The 16,749-nt window shown below is 48.5% G+C and overlaps 1 protein-coding gene across 1 annotated transcript; it reads left to right on the top strand.

Annotated features, from left to right (window-relative positions):
* The first annotated feature begins 5,887 nt into the window (after window positions 1-5,887).
* BTN1A1 (butyrophilin subfamily 1 member A1) lies at window positions 5,888-15,722 on the top strand. The gene is given in 14 exon segments (XM_047733934.1): window positions 5,888-6,071; window positions 7,395-7,503; window positions 8,440-8,500; window positions 8,502-8,529; window positions 8,739-8,768; window positions 8,771-8,892; window positions 8,894-9,089; window positions 10,946-10,980; window positions 10,982-11,156; window positions 11,159-11,227; window positions 12,653-12,802; window positions 13,276-13,296; window positions 13,386-13,412; window positions 13,815-15,722. Coding segments are annotated over 14 exon segments (1,875 nt in total). The 3' UTR covers window positions 14,483-15,722.
* The last annotated feature ends 1,027 nt before the right edge of the window (window positions 15,723-16,749 follow it).

Here is a 16,749-nt window from a genome sequence, read left to right as displayed (position 1 = left end):
GCTTAACCACTGAGCCACCCAGGCACCCTGTTATTTTTTTTTCTCACTTGAAAACCTTTAATTTATACAAGTAACTATTAATACAAAAGTAGGTTAAACAGGTTTTTGGTTTTGGTTTTGTTTTGTTTTTTTCTGGCAGAGTTTAAATGCACTTAATGGATATTTCCAAAGAAAATGCATTTCACTGCAGCGTTCAGAACTAAAATACTGAAGTTTTTGCCTCTAACTGCGGTGGCTGCTTCTAATTACCTTCAGCTCAGAAGAATTTCTGTGACAAAGTGGCATGTTGGGGTAGCCTATTCTGCTACCTTGCATCATCAGAATTTCTGGGACTTCTTTTTCTCCCTTTCATCTTAAGATTGATTCTCTGCTCATTGGTCATCACATGCCTGAGGCTTCTCATTTGGACAGTATTTTTATTTTGGAATGAAATGGGGCTGGGGAGGGGTACACAGGGAGGAAGGATGAGTTTGATTGCTTGTCATGGGTGTTTGTGCCTTAGACGTGCTTGGATTCCATACCTTTCAAGATGACTGCCAGTCAAAAGTCATCCCAATCCAGAATCTAGAAATAAGATTCCAGGTTTTTCAAAATTGGATTCATGGTGACTGGCTGGCTCAGTCGGAAGAGCATACAATTCTTGATCTTTTTTTTCTTTTTTAAACAGGGAAATTTGTTGTTTTTTTTTTAAAGATTTTTTTAAGATTTATTTGACACAGAGAGAGAGCATAAGTAGGGGGAGCAGCAGAGGGAGAGGGAGACAGGTTCCCCACTGAGCAAGGAACCCGATGTGGCACTCGATCCCAGGACCCTGGGATCATGACCTGAGCTGAAAGCAGAGGCTTAACCTTCTGAGCCACCCAGGCTCCCCAGAAATTCTTGATCTTGATTGAGGTTGAGTTCTGGCCTCACGTTGGGTATAGAGATTACATAAATAAGTAACCATTTTGAAAAAATTGGAAGGGATTCTCAAGGTTATAAAATCCCAAATACCTTTAGATCTGAAGGAGATTGTGGTCTCTGAGAAAGTAAAAACCAGGTATGACCGCTGCTGTCAACATCGGACTAGACCATTCCGTAACTGTGGAGACAAAACACCTCCCCTCTGTAATCAGGCTGGAGCACAGACAAAAATACAAGACCACATGCAAACCACGAAAAGGACCATACATGCCTGTCTTGGCTCGCTGCTGCTTTACCAATTACAGTTTTAACCGGTTCTGTTCTACTTCCTAATAAAAATTGGAATATTGGATCCCAGTCTCCTGGTTTCCAACAGCATCCATCCAGAGCAACCTTTCCAAACTCCCAACCAAACTGAAATCCTGTAAGTTCCTCCCACGCCCTCTCACTGAAACCCCCCACCTCCCAGCCCCCCCACTGTGTGCGGGATCCATGCTGCTTTCACAAGTACCATCAAAGTCAACTGGGTTCCGCCACAGGTGGCCTTTAGCTGGTGGGGTCCAGCATGACCACAGAAAAGTCAGAACCCCATCAGGCTCCCAGCCCTCGTTCCCATCCATCCCGAAGTTGGCTCCAGACTTTTGGGTAAGTTCCCCAAGTACAGCAACATTTCTTAACATCCAGCGCCAAAAGGAACTTCCTGCAGATTTCTAAGAATTTAAACGGAAACAAAGTGCATTCTTGTTCATGATTTTTGATCCGTTTTCAGTAATCAGGTATTCACAGAAGGGAACAGTCACTCCATTGTGTGAATCGTAAGCACTTTCCATCCTCCTTCCCATGTCTTAAATCTTAATTACTTTAGTTCTGTTTATTTTCCAAAGGAACTCCTAAAAGAGCTTGGAGAATTCTGGGGTTATCCCACATTTTTCTTTCTTTTTTTTTTTAAGTGGCTTTTTTTTTTTTTTTTTTAGGATTTTATTTGTTTATTTGACAGACAGATCACAAGTAGGCAGAGAGACAGGCAGAGAGAGAGGAGGAAGCAGGCTCCCTGCTGAGCAGAGAGCCCAATGTGGGCTCGATCCCAGGACCCTGAGATCCTGACCTGAGCCGAAGGCAGAGGCTTAACCCACTGAGCCACCCAGGCGCCCCCCACATTTTTCTTTAAACAAGGCTTTGCATCTCATAAAACCTCTCTGTTATGGCAGAATGGAAGAACCACAATTGTACATATATCAGTGACTCTTCATTACTCTGGGATTCTGGGCTTCTGCTTACTGGATTTGAAGCCTCAGGATACATGAAAACGAAAAATACTGACAGCATTTTAGCAATAAGGGCAGAGAGAAGACAGTGTAAATTGCCTCAGCTTTCTCCTTAGGAGACATATAGGCCTCTTGGAAAGTGACCCTAAGATTAGTGAACTCATTTCTCCCAGAGTAACTTGAAGGCATATCATCTGTAGCTGATAATTAGGAAAGAAGTTGAGGGGGGAAGGGGTTGCAGGCAGGAGTGTGGTGGCTATGGGCTGGGAGTGGAGGCCAGGGAACAGGCTGGAAAAGGTCTTTTCATGAGGATAATAGACGATTCTTAGCATGGTGTCTCATTTCTTTGGAGAAAAAAGAGGAGCCTTCAGAATCTAGCATTCACTCTCCCTCCCTCCCTCCCTTTCCCCTCCTTACCTCTTCTCAGTCTCCCTCTGCGTGTGTGTATGTGTGTGTGTCTGTCTTGACTGTTTCTCAGTAATCACCTGCATGCATACACTTTTCTGTGATACTCACCCTGAAAGATCCTCAGCCAAAAAGAGGCTAAACTCTGTTTTTTCAGGTTTTTATTGCCTCCCCAAAGAGGGTGAATGCATGTAGCCATGCTTTGGAGGGTTTGCCTACCAGGAAGCAGGAAAAGAGGCAGGGGCTACATTCTGGAAAGAACTCAAACAGTGGCCCACACAACCCTGACCCTTTCCCAGGATCCTCCTATTTTCCCCTGTTCGGTCCAATTGCACTTGGCCGGCTCCAGAAAGTTCCCTGTCTGTCCCTCCTTTGTGTTTCCTGGAACTCTCCATTTCGAAAGCATTTCCAGGAATATGACTCAAAGATGTCCCCACTCAATCAGACCTCAGTGTCTTCTTGCTCCCCAGGGTACACTTCATCTCCATCTGCCTCCACGAGCCCCTCTAATACACAGAAATCCGTCTGTATCGTCTCCAGGTCTCCCCCCTTCCTTTCTAGCCGCCCTTCATACATGCAAAGCCTGGTGTGGCAACTCACGTAAATTGAACACAGGCTGGGTAAATAGGGGAGTGGGATCACTGTTACAATGTGGACATATCATTAGGTCACTTCTGATTATTACCAGCGTGCCAACCATGTGTGCCCCAGGAAAGAGCGGTTGACCACAAAGCTCCCTCGCAGGCCACTGCGTTCAGTACGACACCTGCTTGGTGCCCATTTGCTCTCATCCTTTCTCCTAGCTCGGTTCAGCAAAAGAAAGAAGCCCGAGACCCTGAGCCAGAGCCGCCCCTCAGGGCCATCTCCACAATCATGGAAAGCCCGGAGCCGCCGCCTCACCTGAGGCTTCTGAGTAAGGATCGAGGTAAAGCTCTGCAGACCAGCAGAGGGGGGAGGACTCGGATCCTGCTCCAGGCCTACCGGATCCGAATCTGCTATTTAGAAAACCCTCCGGGGAAGCATAGGCTCCGGTAAGTTAAAGAAGCCCGACTCTGGGAGGGACGGGGTGGGGCGGGGATGACCGAGTGCTGATAAATCATCCGGAGTGTTCTGTGGTGGAAACGGTACTCCGGCTGTTGGAGGCTGGGAAATATGCCTGATGAGAGCACAGAAAAGTAAGCAAAGGAACGAGATGAACCATTTAATGCCTTCTCTCCTCCGTCCCCGAAAAGCACAAGAAGTTGTACAGGAAAAGAAATGACATCAGATGTGATGCTTAGATCCATAAAAATCACAGCTACATAACCAATAGCATTGGAAACATTGAACAGAAGGGATCTATTTCTGTTGTATTAGGGTTCCCCAGAGAGACAGAACCAAGAGGATATATACAGATATATAGAAAACCATGTGTTAGGAGCGCTGGTTCCTGTGATTATGGAGGCAGAGAAGTCCCCTGATTTGCCCCCTGCAAGCTGGAGGCCCAGGAATAGTGGTAGCGTAGCTCCAGTCCAAACCCCAAGGCCTGAGCACCAGACAGAAGATAGATGGAGACCCTCCTGCCACCAACTCAAGCAGAGACCAGACTGTCCTTCCCCCGTCTTTTTGTTCTCCTTCAGGCCCTCAGTGGAGTGGATGAGGGCCATGCACATTGTGGAGGGAAATCTGCTTTAACTGTCCGGATTCAGATGCTTGTCTCTTCCAGAAACATCCTCACAGACACACCCAGAGATAATGTTTTACTAGCTCTCTGGACATTGCTCAGCCCGGTCAAGTTGACACATGAGTTAACTGTCACAAGAATTAAACTGTCATTGACTTCATTGATAGGGCTCTGCAAAGTAATATCGAAAAATGGGTATGTCAAGAAAAAGTTGACAGAAGCGGGGGGCTCAGTTCGGTTGAGCGACCAACTCAAGTTTCAGCTCAGGTCATAATCTCGTGGGTTGGTGGGCAGGGGGATTCTCCTTGAAGATTCTCTCCCTCTGCCCCCACCCGTGCATGTGCACACACTCTCTCTTTCTCTCAAGTAAATAAACCCATCTTAAAAAAAATTATGTTAGGGGCGCCTGGGTGGCTCAGTGGGTTAACCCTCTGCCTTCGGCTCAGGTCATGATCTCAGGGTCCTGGGATCGAGCCCCACATCGGGCTCTCTGCTCAGCGGGGGAGCCTGCTTCCTCCTCTCCTCTGCCTGCCTCTCTGCCTACTTGTGATCTCTGTCAAATAAATAAATAAAAATCTTTAAAAAAAAATTATGTTAAAGTCTTGAAAAAAATGTAGATAAATGCCAGATAAAACAAGCAAGCAGGTGAGGAGCTGTTTCTGGGCAATGAGGAGAGGGGGAGCGGGACTGACAACTTTTCTTAAAAGCTCTTTAACTGTTTGGATTTTTTCTTTTTAGAAAAGAAAAAGGGCTTTTTCTTTAGGGTTAGGGTTAGGGGCTCGATCCCAGGACCCTGAGATCATGACCTGAGCTGAAGCAGAGGCTTAACCCACGGAGCCACCCAGGCGCTCCCTGAGGTGTTTTTTTTACCTGAGTTGGGCAGAGCTGCGAGCTCCTTCCTAAACCCCCTTTGGTTATGCTGCTTAGATGGGACCCCAGGAAGGTGCAACAAGGGAAGAAGGAAGGTCTAGAAGACTGGCGGCACACACTTGCTTCTGGAAGGGGTTGCCCTTAAATGAGCTTTTGAGGGAAGAGCAGGAGTTTGTCCGCAGATACGAGGAAGCAGATGCTCTAGGAAGAGGGCTCTGCCTGTTGTTAGCAGGGCCATCTGGAGGCCTGAAAGGTGTGGGTTGAGCCCCTGGGTGGTCCTCAGAGGGGAGGGAGAAGAGGCCCAAAGGCAGGAAGCAGGGAGACTGCTAGATCCTACAGCATTTTCTACACTGTAGTGTCTGAACTGGTGCTGGGGTCACGGAGGGAACATGTAGAGGTTTTTAAGCAAAAAGTGACAAGATCAGATGAGCACTTGGGAAGAGTCATCCTGGAAGTCTGGCAAGTCAGCTGGAGTCCTACTCTTCTGTTAGTCTTACTCATAGTCTCAATTAAAAGGCAAAGTACAGATTTGGGTGGTGAGGAATTTAGGCCACAAGTGTAATACAGGACTGACATCTTTGATTTATACAAAGTGCATACAGATTGACAAGAAACAGCAGCAGAATCTTTCTGGGGCGAAAATGGACAATTTGCCTGAAAAGATCACTTCCAGAATACATTAATGGTTAATATGAAAAAGAATCAGCCCCACTGCCATATAAATGCCTAGCAAAGTACTATTTGACTGGTTTCACCCCTTGCATTAGAGATGTGGGCCGTCATGGCCATCAGAGTTGGCAGGAAGGAATTAGATGAGAAAGACATTTCCATTAAGGGTGTGATCAGTTCAGGAGGGAACTTTGGCAAAACACTCCTGATTCAACTTATAGACCTGATGACTGTATTTCTGGGAATTTATCAGAAAATTTGTCAGGAAGTTATCAATGATGTGGAGAAAGACTTATGTATAAAGTGCACTAGTTATAGTGGGCAAAAAGAAGAAAAAAAGAAAAGGAAAAACCCACCCAAAAACTTACTAGATGTCCCACCCTCTTGGGATGATATGATAAGGAGTAGGCATAAACAGTGTTTCAAATTATGCAAATCTTCATCAATTCTGCCAAAATGTGAATCAAGGCTATCATTAGTTGGTGACATTATGAGTAATTTCTACTTTTTTAAAATGTTTTCCAGGATTGGGCGGCCGGCTTAGCCAGTAGGGCATGCAAGTCTTGATCTTAGGCTTATAAGTTTGAACCCTACATTGGGTGCATGGGTTACTTAAAAATAAAATCTGAAAGGGACACCTGGGTGGCTCAGACAGTTAAGCATCCAGCTCTGATTTTGTTCAGGTCATGATCTGAGGGTCACAAGATGGGCCCCGAGGTGGGGCTCCGGCTTAATGTTCTCTCTTCCTCTCCCCCTGCCTACATCTCAGCTCTCTCTCTCTGTCTCTCAAAATAACAATAATAAAATAAATAAAATATTTTAAAAGTCAACATGTTTTTCCATATTTTAAATTTTTTTGTAACAATAAGAAATTGAGCCCAAAATAAGGAAATGCAGGCTGACTTCCTTACAGGGAGTAACTTCCAGCCTTGAAAACTGAATCACACAGGCATTCCCAGCTGCCTTTAATTTTCAACTCACGTCCACAGTAGAATAACAGTTCACCCTCTTCTAAACCCTGTGGTATTGAGCACTTTACTTGTGTAATCTCATTTAATCCAGTGCCTTTTCCAAAGAAGGCGTTATTGATGACATTCCTAATTTAGAGGTAGAAGAAGTGAGCTTGAAGAGGTGAATGAACTGGTTTAAGGCCTTAGGATCTCCTTTAGTGTTGTCTTGACCCTCTTCCTTGTTCACCCGACTGCCTTTGATTTAGTCCAGCTCATCAACCTATATTCTGGGCTTTGAGCTGAAGACCACAAATGCAGACCCCCTCATCTCTCTGGGAAACTACCCCCGCCCCCACCCAAAGTAAATGCATCTGGGGCCTGGGGGCAGGCTTTGCTGAGAGCACTTCCCCTTCCTTCTTCCTGCCCTTTAACTTTGCCCCTGGGGCCAGGAGCAGCTCTGTCACTCCATGGCCAGGCTCCTTGGTGCCTCTTCCTCCAAGATCCGAGGTCAGGTACCTGCGCCTGCCCTGGCTCCCCTGAGAGAGCCAGCAGCCAGGAGGGCATCTGCTGTCCTTCCGGCTCCTTCCTCCCTAGTCCTGGGCCCTCTAGCCTGGACCCTGTGCTCTCTCCAGCTCCCCTTTCTTGTGACTTCCCTCTTTTCTCCTCCAGTTCAGTCCCCTGGCTTCTGTCTCTGCCTGCATTACTTCATCTTTATGGTCATTGCAGAAATTGAATATCAAACTACCATATTTGGGGGAAAAGAAGATTTTGTAGAGCAGTGAGTGGTTCCAAGACCTTGTTCATTGACAGGCAACCCATTACGGGGTTGCTGCACTTCACAATTCCCTTCTAGGATTGTCTTGGGGTTTTAGGGCCTGTGATGTGGCAGGTACATGCTTGACTGTTATGCCCGAGTTTTTCGCGTCTGGGAGACCACCCAAGGAGCCAACACTGAAGCAATCACAGGAGGGTTTATTTGACAAGCTTAAGTTTGGGCCCAAGTATACCTGACACAGTGGAGTAGGGACTTGGACCCTGCACCAGACTACAGTCAGAGTTTTTAAAGCAGAGTAGGGGTGGACTCGGCGGTGGGCGAGGACAAAGGGGGTCTTCAGAAGGGCTATCAGGGTAAAGAAGACTGTCAGAATATTGGAGGCCTGGTTATTATCAAGCCAAGGCCATTTGTCCCTCTAATGAGGCACTAACATGAAGACAGTTGGGAGTTTCCTGGTGGAATGTCATATTCCTCCTATCAAGCGTCCTTGTTAGTGAGGATTAGTTTTGGGACATTTGTAAACCGAGGGAGACTCCCGTCTTGCAGGATTGTGATTATGCAAGTTAACTATTTGTTCACACATACTACCGAGGGAGGGGAGCAGGGGGAGAGAGGGGGTGCAAGGTGCCGGCTTTTGCTTTGTCAGGATGGCTGTACTTATGTCAGGGCTGGACTTGAGGTGGGTACAGCCTTGTTTTTCTTGGCCTCCACATGACCAGACTGGGTGGTGGGTGTGCGGTGCCAACTTCTGGACCGATGGAGAGTCTGCAGTGGAGGAGGCAAGGGGGAGGCTTAGGTGCAAAGATCTAGAGCGTCCAAGTTGGAAAGAGCTGGAGGGAGAACGCAGCAAAAGGGGGTTGAAGAAACTTCGTGATCTGTGCATTCATCTCCTAGGTGGAAGTTCTGACGACCGGAGGCCACTAGCAACGTGCTGCCCAGGAGGGCTGGAGATGGCTGTTTCCCGAAGTCCTGCCTCCACAGCTGTCTGCTCATCCTCGCTTTTCCTCCCGCTGTCCAAGCCGGACTCCGGTAGGTCCCACCTGGGTCTCCCTCTCTGCGCTGCCCCCCGCAACCCGGGCTGAAACCTCTCGGTACGGGTGAGGCACTCACGTGGCTCTCGCTGGCGCCCTCCGCAGGGGTCCGGGTGTACTCAGAGCTTCCGTCGCGGGGACCAACTCGAATCCGAGTCGGTGCTCAGCTCCCCCCGCACCACCCCGTCTGCCCCCTACTTTTCGCAGCCCAGTTCGATGTGATCGGGCCACCGGAGCCATCCTGGCCGTGGTGGGTGACGACGTCGAGCTGCCCTGCCACCTGTCCCCGAACGTGAGCGCCGAGCGCATGGAGCTGCGGTGGTTCCGCGGGAAGGTGGCGGCCGCGGTGCTGGTGCGCCGGGCCGGGCTGCGAGCAGGACGGGGAGCAGGTGGCCGAGTAGTACCGCGGCAGAGCCACGCTTGTGGACCGCGACATCGCGGTGGGGTGCGTCGCCGTGAGGATCCACCGGGTCAGGGCCTCGGACAACGGCGAGTACCGATGCTTTTTCCGGCAGGACGGAAGCTACGAGGAGGCCAGCGTGCACCTGAAGGTGGCCGGTGATGCGCGCGAGGTTTGGCTTCCCCGGTGACTTCTAGGCGGGGTACCTTTTCTTAGGGCCCGTGACTTTGGAAACCACGGATTCTTTGCCTAAATCCCTCTTAGGATGGAAAGGGTTGGCAGGCTTGGAGTGGGAGGAGACTGGCAGGTTGAGAGGGGCGCAGAGCATTTCGCCATGTAATTAGTTCAGTAAATGCAGCATTCTTCGGGAGTACACGGTAATATGCTTGACCCAGTCTCCGTTCTAAGTCGTCTCCGTTTTTTCACTATCTGGTGAGGCTGTGGTTCGCATCTTTTGAGGCTGCTTCCTGGGTTCGTACCTAAGGTCGGATTTCCTGAGGTCCTAGAGCCGAGCTGCTTCTTAATATTCTTGATCCACCAAGAAAAGTTTTTGGTTTTTGTCTTCTTTTTGGCATCAAGCCCAAGTTCAGGGTGGAAACCATAATGGAAACGGTAAGCAGTCAGGAGGAAAGCTGCCTTGAGCTCTGACCTTTCCCACTTACTGGTGAACGGAAGCGAAAAAATCTTTCTGACCTTGTTTCCTACTGCAAAACTGGGCGTGCATCTATCAAAGATTTTGCAAGAATGAAATAAAGTTAGACAATACCTAAGAAATTGCGTTGTTGAAGCTTGCAGAAGCATTATACACTTGTGAGATATTATTACTGTGCCTCAGACTGCCCCATAATTTGCAGCATACAGCCTTTTATTATAGATTAAAATAAAGGTAAAGTTTAAAAAATACTGGGGTGTGATTGGGGTCCCTGCCTCAGAACAGGGTGTCCCGTGTGGTGGCATTATGTATAACTTTACATTGCCTTTTCAGGGAATTAGCTTCAAAGTGATTATAAAATCCTAGAGATGTGATGGCATAAAACTATCATTGTTATCTTTATGAGTGATAGACGTCTTTTTTTTTTTTTAAGATTTTATTTATTTGACAGAGAATGAGGAGAGCACAAGTAGGCTGAGCAGCAGTCAGAGGGAGAAGCAGGTTCTCCACCGGTGGGGCTCCATCCCATGACCTTGGGATCATGACCTGAGCTGAAGGCAGCCACTTAACCGACTGAGCCATCCAGGCGCCCCTGGGTGATAGACATCTTTGAGATGCTGATGAAAGTGGGAGCCCTTTTCATGAAAAGAATCCACAGTCATGTAGATACACACCCTGGAACTTGAATTTCAACTAACAGTGTGGACATGTGTTTGAGGACTTTTCTCTGCAGCTTGATGTTTTTCTGTACTCTATAGAATTGTAACAGAATAATCAGGATGAAGACAGAAGGGAAAAACAGCTTTATGTTGATATGTTAGGACATAACTGTGTGTGGGGAAGACGATGGTTGAAACCCATTTAAGAAAATTCCTGTATAAGTATCGCAGGTAAGGAAACTTAGGTCATCAGCTACAATCTCAATGCAAAGAACCTCTAATCCCCTTTCTCCTCAAGGATACTCCTTCTCTGATCATCCTCAAATGCCCACTCCTAGTTCTCCTCCTCAAAGTCATTTCATATACCTCCAACCACAAAGCCCTGTCCCCTCTCTGGAGCTCCCTTACCCACCTCTAAGCCATTGAGCTCGCTGCTCCTGCTGATTAGAAAAGCTCCCTATGTCTGTCCATCAGACTCTTGCCCTCACTTCTGACCCTAACTCCCAATATGGCATTCCTCTGTGATAAGGTTATAAAATGCCTTTATTGATACCACATCTTCTGTGTGTCGTGAAATAGTGGATAAGACCCTCCCACTCCCAGTCCCTGTGCGCTTTTCTTTCTCAGACTGTGTAACCCTGTGGTTATAAGGCTCCCAGAAGGGTGTCCGCTGAAGGACTAAGGCCAGCTTCTCTCGCCACAGCTCTGGGCTCTGATCCTCACATCCATATGGAAGTTCGAGGAAAATGGAGAGGTCCGGCTGGAGTGTACCTCGGTAGGATGGTACCCAGAGCCGCATGTCCAGTGGAGGACGTCTGGGGGAGAGCAGTTTCCATCCACCTCAGAGTCTAGGAATCCTGATGAAGAAGGCCTGTTCACTGTAGCAGCTTCGGTGATCATCAGAGACCCCTCCATGAGAATATATCCTGCTCTATCCGGAACCTCCTTCTTGGCCAGGAGAAGGAAGTAGACATTTCCATACCAGGTCAGTGAAATCGATGCTGGGGTCCTATCGGACACAGTTTCCGGGCCCATATTACCTGGGACACTTGCCCAAGGCCCTCATGGTAGTTGTCTGCTGTCCCTACCTAAGCTCCTCGACCCACTGACATGAAGGAGTCCCACCAATTTTCATTAGAAGAGAGAAGATTCTAAATGCATAACATCGGCCTCAATCTCAATGAAATTCGGATTTTCCATTTTAGGAGATATATCTTAGATCCAGAAGCTTTGTCTCTGGGACCTTCTGTCCTTTAGTAACAAGAAAACCCATTCCACCCTTGCCCCTCTGTCTTCCCCATCCCGTGCTAGAGCTCTGTCTAGGTTTTCCAGGGTCCACAGGAAAGCAAATATTCTCATTTTTCACCCCAAGGCTATCTCTGTTCAGGCAGGAACCTCTCCTATTCTTTGGTCATTGAGTCCCATTCTGTCACACATGGAGGTGACATTTTCCCTTCCTGATTTACTTCCTACATCGCCTTGGCTCCCATTCTGCATTGATAGTTAAGAAGGAATTTCCCACATTAACATGAATCGATCCATTACTTTATTTCCCACGTCCTCTCCCGAAATGACGCTTCTTTTTTTCTTGCCCATGATCAAATGTTTATGGGAAATCAGACACCGAAATAGATCACTATTGTATGCCTTACAGAATTAAACACAATTACATTTTCTTGGAACAGTAACAGGATTACTGAACCAGTAAGGCTTTCTGGAATATAACAGAAATTCAGGAGGTTGTGGGACCATTAGTGTTGCTTTCTTCTAAATGAACACCCTTCTGCGAGTCTGGCCTGTCCTCCTGATGCCTGGCCCAGCACTGTTGATCAGCCTATACGAAGAACCACCATCTGAGCACGGCTGACATCTAGGGTAGTCTTGTAGCAACTGGACATTTCCATCCATAAAATAGGAATTTGGGCTTTGGACTAGCCTTTTCTTTTCGTTTTGTTTCATTTCTCTTAGGGTCTTATTTATTTGACAGAGAGAGAGAGCATAAGCAGGGGTGGGGGCAGAAGGAGAAGGAGAAGCAGACTCCCTGCTGAGCTGGGAGCCAGATCCAGGCTCTGAGAGCATGACCTGACCTGAAGGCAGATGCTTAACCAATTGAGCCTCCCAGGTGCCCCTAGCCATTTCTTTTGTTTTTTTTCTCTGTCCTTCCAAGGGCAGGTTTAGTAAATCCCTAGCCAAAGGCCTAGCCAGTCACCACCTCTAAGTCCCTACCTCACCCCTAGTGAGCAGCACGCCATCAGGCCCCAAAATTTTCTGAAAAGCTTAGAGCAGCAGCCTTGGAAGTTCTGTTGTTTGCCCTGGGAGGAGTGGGAGAGGACCAGGTCATCATCAGAAGCAGGGCTGGACCTGCTCGGAGTCACCCAGCAACTTGTCCTTCTTGGGGCTTTTGTGTCAGCTCCCTTCTTCCCAAGGTTGACTCCCTGGATGGTGGCGGTGGCTGTCATCTTGATGGTCCTAGGATTTCTGACAATTGGGTCCATAGTTTGTACTTGGAGACTCTACAAGGAAAGATCCAGACAAAGAAAGGATGAATTCAGCTCTAAGGGTAAGTCACAGGCTGCTTGTTAGGTGTGCTACCAAGTGGGGTTGGATCCAAGTCCTATGGGATGGCTGCCAATGGGAAGATACTCGATTCCAGAATTCTGAGAGTCGAGGGAGGGGGGATTATAAGGCACCAGAAGCCACTGATACCCAATATGAAGGTCTGGGGTGTAGAAGGAGTCAAAAGCAATGCTAACTGAGATATCAGACTGCTGTTCCCTCACTGCCCCCCCCCCCCAGACTCTCTCCTCACTTCTAACTCGGTTTCCCAGTAAAGATGAAAGATCTGATCTCAAGCCAGTAGGAACTTCCTGCATATTTCTTAGGAAAAACCCATAATTCTTGTTTCTCATTTATTGATAAAGTTTCAGTAATCTTGAACTGACCTTTTACTCCTTTGTGTCCCTCACACCAGTTTTCTCCCCTCCCTCATGTCTGCTTTCAAAGGTCATTAAGGTATTTTTGTTTGTTTTCCAGAGAAACTCCTGGAAGAGCTCAGTAAGTTCTCTCTTCTTGTCATAAATTCAACAACAAGGTGTTCTCTCTCTCGTTAGGAAACCCATCACTGACTCTCTCTTTCATTGCAGGATGGAAAAAGGCTACGGTGCACGCAGGTCAGTGGCTCTGAACTTCTCAGACTTCTCAGGGGCTCTGAGGCTCTATCCCCCAGGGATTCGAAGTCCTGTCATACTTGGAAATAAAAACGCTAACCGATTGTTGTGGTGAGGATAGATAGGGGAAGATGATGGTGAACGGCCTCCACATTTTCCTTGAGGCACATAGAAGGCCCTTGGAAGACATTTAGAAGACAAGCCCCTCTGACAGGGACCCATTAGGCATTGGTGACAGTCAGCTCACACATGACGGGTGACAGGAGGAGGCCAAACAGCTCTCCTCCTGAGGGGGCCTAACAACTTCTCGAAGAGTCCTCTATTTATTTTTGGAGAAGAAAGAATAGGTCTTGTAAAACACCTCACGCTCACTGATGCTGAGACTTGTTCTCTGTCTCTCTCTAGTGGATGTGACTCTGGATCCAGACACTGCCCACCCCCACCTCTTTTTGTATGAAGATTCCAGATCTGTCCGGCTGGAAGATTCACGTCAGGAGCTGCCTGAGAAACCAGAGAGATTTGACTCCTGGCCTTGCGTGTTGGGTCGTGAGACCTTCACATCAGGGCAACACTTCTGGGAGGTGGAAGTGGGAGACAGGGCTGACTGGGCAGTCGGGGTGTGCAGGGAGAATGTGGTGAAGAAAGGGTTTGACCCCATGACTCCAGAGAATGGGTTCTGGGCTGTGGAGTTGTATGGGAACGGGTACTGGGCCCTCACCCCGCTACGGACCCCTCTCCCCCTGGCAGGCCCCCCTCGTCGGGTTGGGATTTTCCTGGACTATGAATCAGGTGACGTCTCCTTCTACAATATGACCGATGGGTCCCATATCTATACTTTCTCCAATGCCTCATTCTCTGGCCCCCTCCGGCCTTTCTTCTGCCTGTGGTCCTGTGGCAAAAAGCCCCTGACCATCTGCCCGGTCACTGATGGGCCTGAGAGAGTCACTGTAGTTGCTGATTCCAAGGCCTTCACTAAGGAGATTCCACTGTCCCCCGTGGGGGAGGACTCGGCCTCTGGGGATACCCTCCATTCTAAACTAATCCCTACCCAGCCCAGCCAAAGGGCATCTTAAGGAATATCCCAGCCCAACTGCTTCCCTTTGTCCTAAGCCCTCCCCTCTGTCCCCCCTGACACACCAGCTGCCGGGTCCACCCAGGCCCTGTTTCTCCCTGTTGGGTAGGAATCAGTTGGTCTTGGGGAGGTAGTGTTGTTGCTGCTAGAGAGTGTGGGGTGTAGGGCCTTCCTCCTCTGTTTCTGTGCTGATACTCAGGGCAGGGAGGTGACTCTGAAGCTGCTTCTAGCATTCTCCTATTCCCAGAGACCAAATCCTATAGGGAGAGAGAACTCAGCGATCAAGATGGGGTTAGACGGGCATGGGGTTATGACAGAAACATCTGAGTCTCCAGAATAGGGATGTGTAGAGGAACAGGTTTTAGGCAAGCAGGGAACTCAAAAGGTTCTGGGAAGATAAGATTCAAGGCTGAAATCCCATAAAAGAACTTGGGGGGACATCACAATGGAGGACTGTGAGGGGAACCTAGGCCAATAATGAACACCTGGCTGGCTTCTAGACTTTCTGGGCCTATATGTCCAGCTGTCGAAGACATGTCCTGGAGAGTAGAGGAAACTGGCCTTACTAGCGTAGGATCTGAGCCATTGCTCGGGGGGCCTGGGAGGGGATGAAATGATCCAGGCTGAGGGCCAGACTGAAACTCTGATCCAGGAGAAAACTTCAGAGGAACCCAGTCTGGGTGGGCTGGTCTTGCTCCTATCCTGCTGTCCTGTCTGCCTCAGCCGGCCTGTTTCCCCCGACCCCAGGGTCCTTCCAACCTCACTCCGCAGGACCCCACACAAGTTTCCAGCTATCTTCCTCTTTTTATATCGAATCTGTCCATTCCAGAGCCTTTCCAGGACCCTTCTCAGTGACATCACCTCTTTATCTGCCAGGGTCGGGCCTCGGGGCCCCTCAGCCCTCCACCCTGCCTCTGGGTTAAACCCCCGAACGCACCTTCAGTTCATTCCACCCACCAGCCTTCACTCCCCCCGCCCTGTGTCCCCAGGTCTGCTTCTCCCCAGGCCCCAGACGCTGCTCCATCCCTGGGTGGGCCCAGCTAGGCTGAGCCACACTTGCTCAGTCTGCATTTTCCTGGCTACATGTAGCTTGTCATGCCCACGGACTGCAGATTTTTCCAGGCTCACACCTTCCATTTCCAGATTTTTTTTTTCCAGTTTCAGAGTAGATGTTGGCCCATGGTCTTAAGCTAATAAGTATGTTGATTGCTGAAGGCAGTATCTGCAACTTTTCTTTATCCCGACAAGTGGAAGTGACATAAAAACAGGAAAGCAGCTGCGTGGGAATGCAGCTGGCTGACCACTGGGGGTCTGTGTGTCCAAGACTCCCTGCAGGCAGGGTTGAAGGGGTGGGGGTTGGGTGGGAAGGGGGTTTGGGGGGGACCCCATCTCTCCTCCTAGAAAGGTAATCGACTCCTGGTGTAGGTGAGTGAGGCTACCTCTTCAAATGTTAACAGTACTTTTCCAGGAGGAGGCAATATTGGGGAAATTTTAAATGGTAATACCTTGTAATTGGAAAACAAAACAAAAAACCCTGGTGATCTTTAGAAACCCCTTTTCCGAAGATTCCTGTTTGAAGAGCCTTAGAAGTTACCAAGGTGACATCCGTTGGCTTGGGAGAGTCTTAGGTGTGAAGAAGGTCAGGAGAAGAACAAAGCAACTAAGTGGGCCACCTTTAACTTGGCCCAAGGGCCTGCACCGAGAGAGAACCAGATAGAAAGGCCCCTTCCTCCGTCATTTCATGGATCCCCAACACCCAGTGTCCTCTTTTCCCATGCCCCCGCCTCTAACACGTCTCACCTGATGCTCTCCACCCCATGCCACCCCTCCCCCATGGTCCCCCCCTGGGAGAGAAAAACATTTATTTACCTAGCTTTAAGTGTTCATTTTGTGCTCAAATTATTCTTTTAGAAAGTCAAAGAAAAACAAACTCCAAAATTTCTTTAAAAATATTGGGGCGCCTGGGTGGCTCAGTGGGTTAAGCCGCTGCCTTCGGCTCAGGTCATGATCTCAGAATCCTGGGATCGAGCCGCATCGGGGCTCTCTGCTCAGCGGGGAGCCTGCTTCCTCCTCTCTCTCTGCCTGCCTCTCTGCCTGCTTGTGATCTCTCTGTCAAATAAATAAATAAAATCTTTAAAATAAATAAAATAAAAATAAAAATACCTTAAGAACCTCGGCCGTTGCTCTGGTGATGTAAGGTATAATGTAGAACCTGAAATGTACAAATGAAATCATCCAGAATAGACTGGACTGCCCCAAGAACCCTTC

Source organism: Lutra lutra, chromosome 6 (assembly GCF_902655055.1).
Source record: "Lutra lutra chromosome 6, mLutLut1.2, whole genome shotgun sequence".
Classification (NCBI taxonomy): Eukaryota; Metazoa; Chordata; class Mammalia; order Carnivora; family Mustelidae; genus Lutra; species Lutra lutra.
Note: the sequence above shows the minus strand (reverse complement) of the source record. Positions and strands in the feature narration are given on the sequence as shown.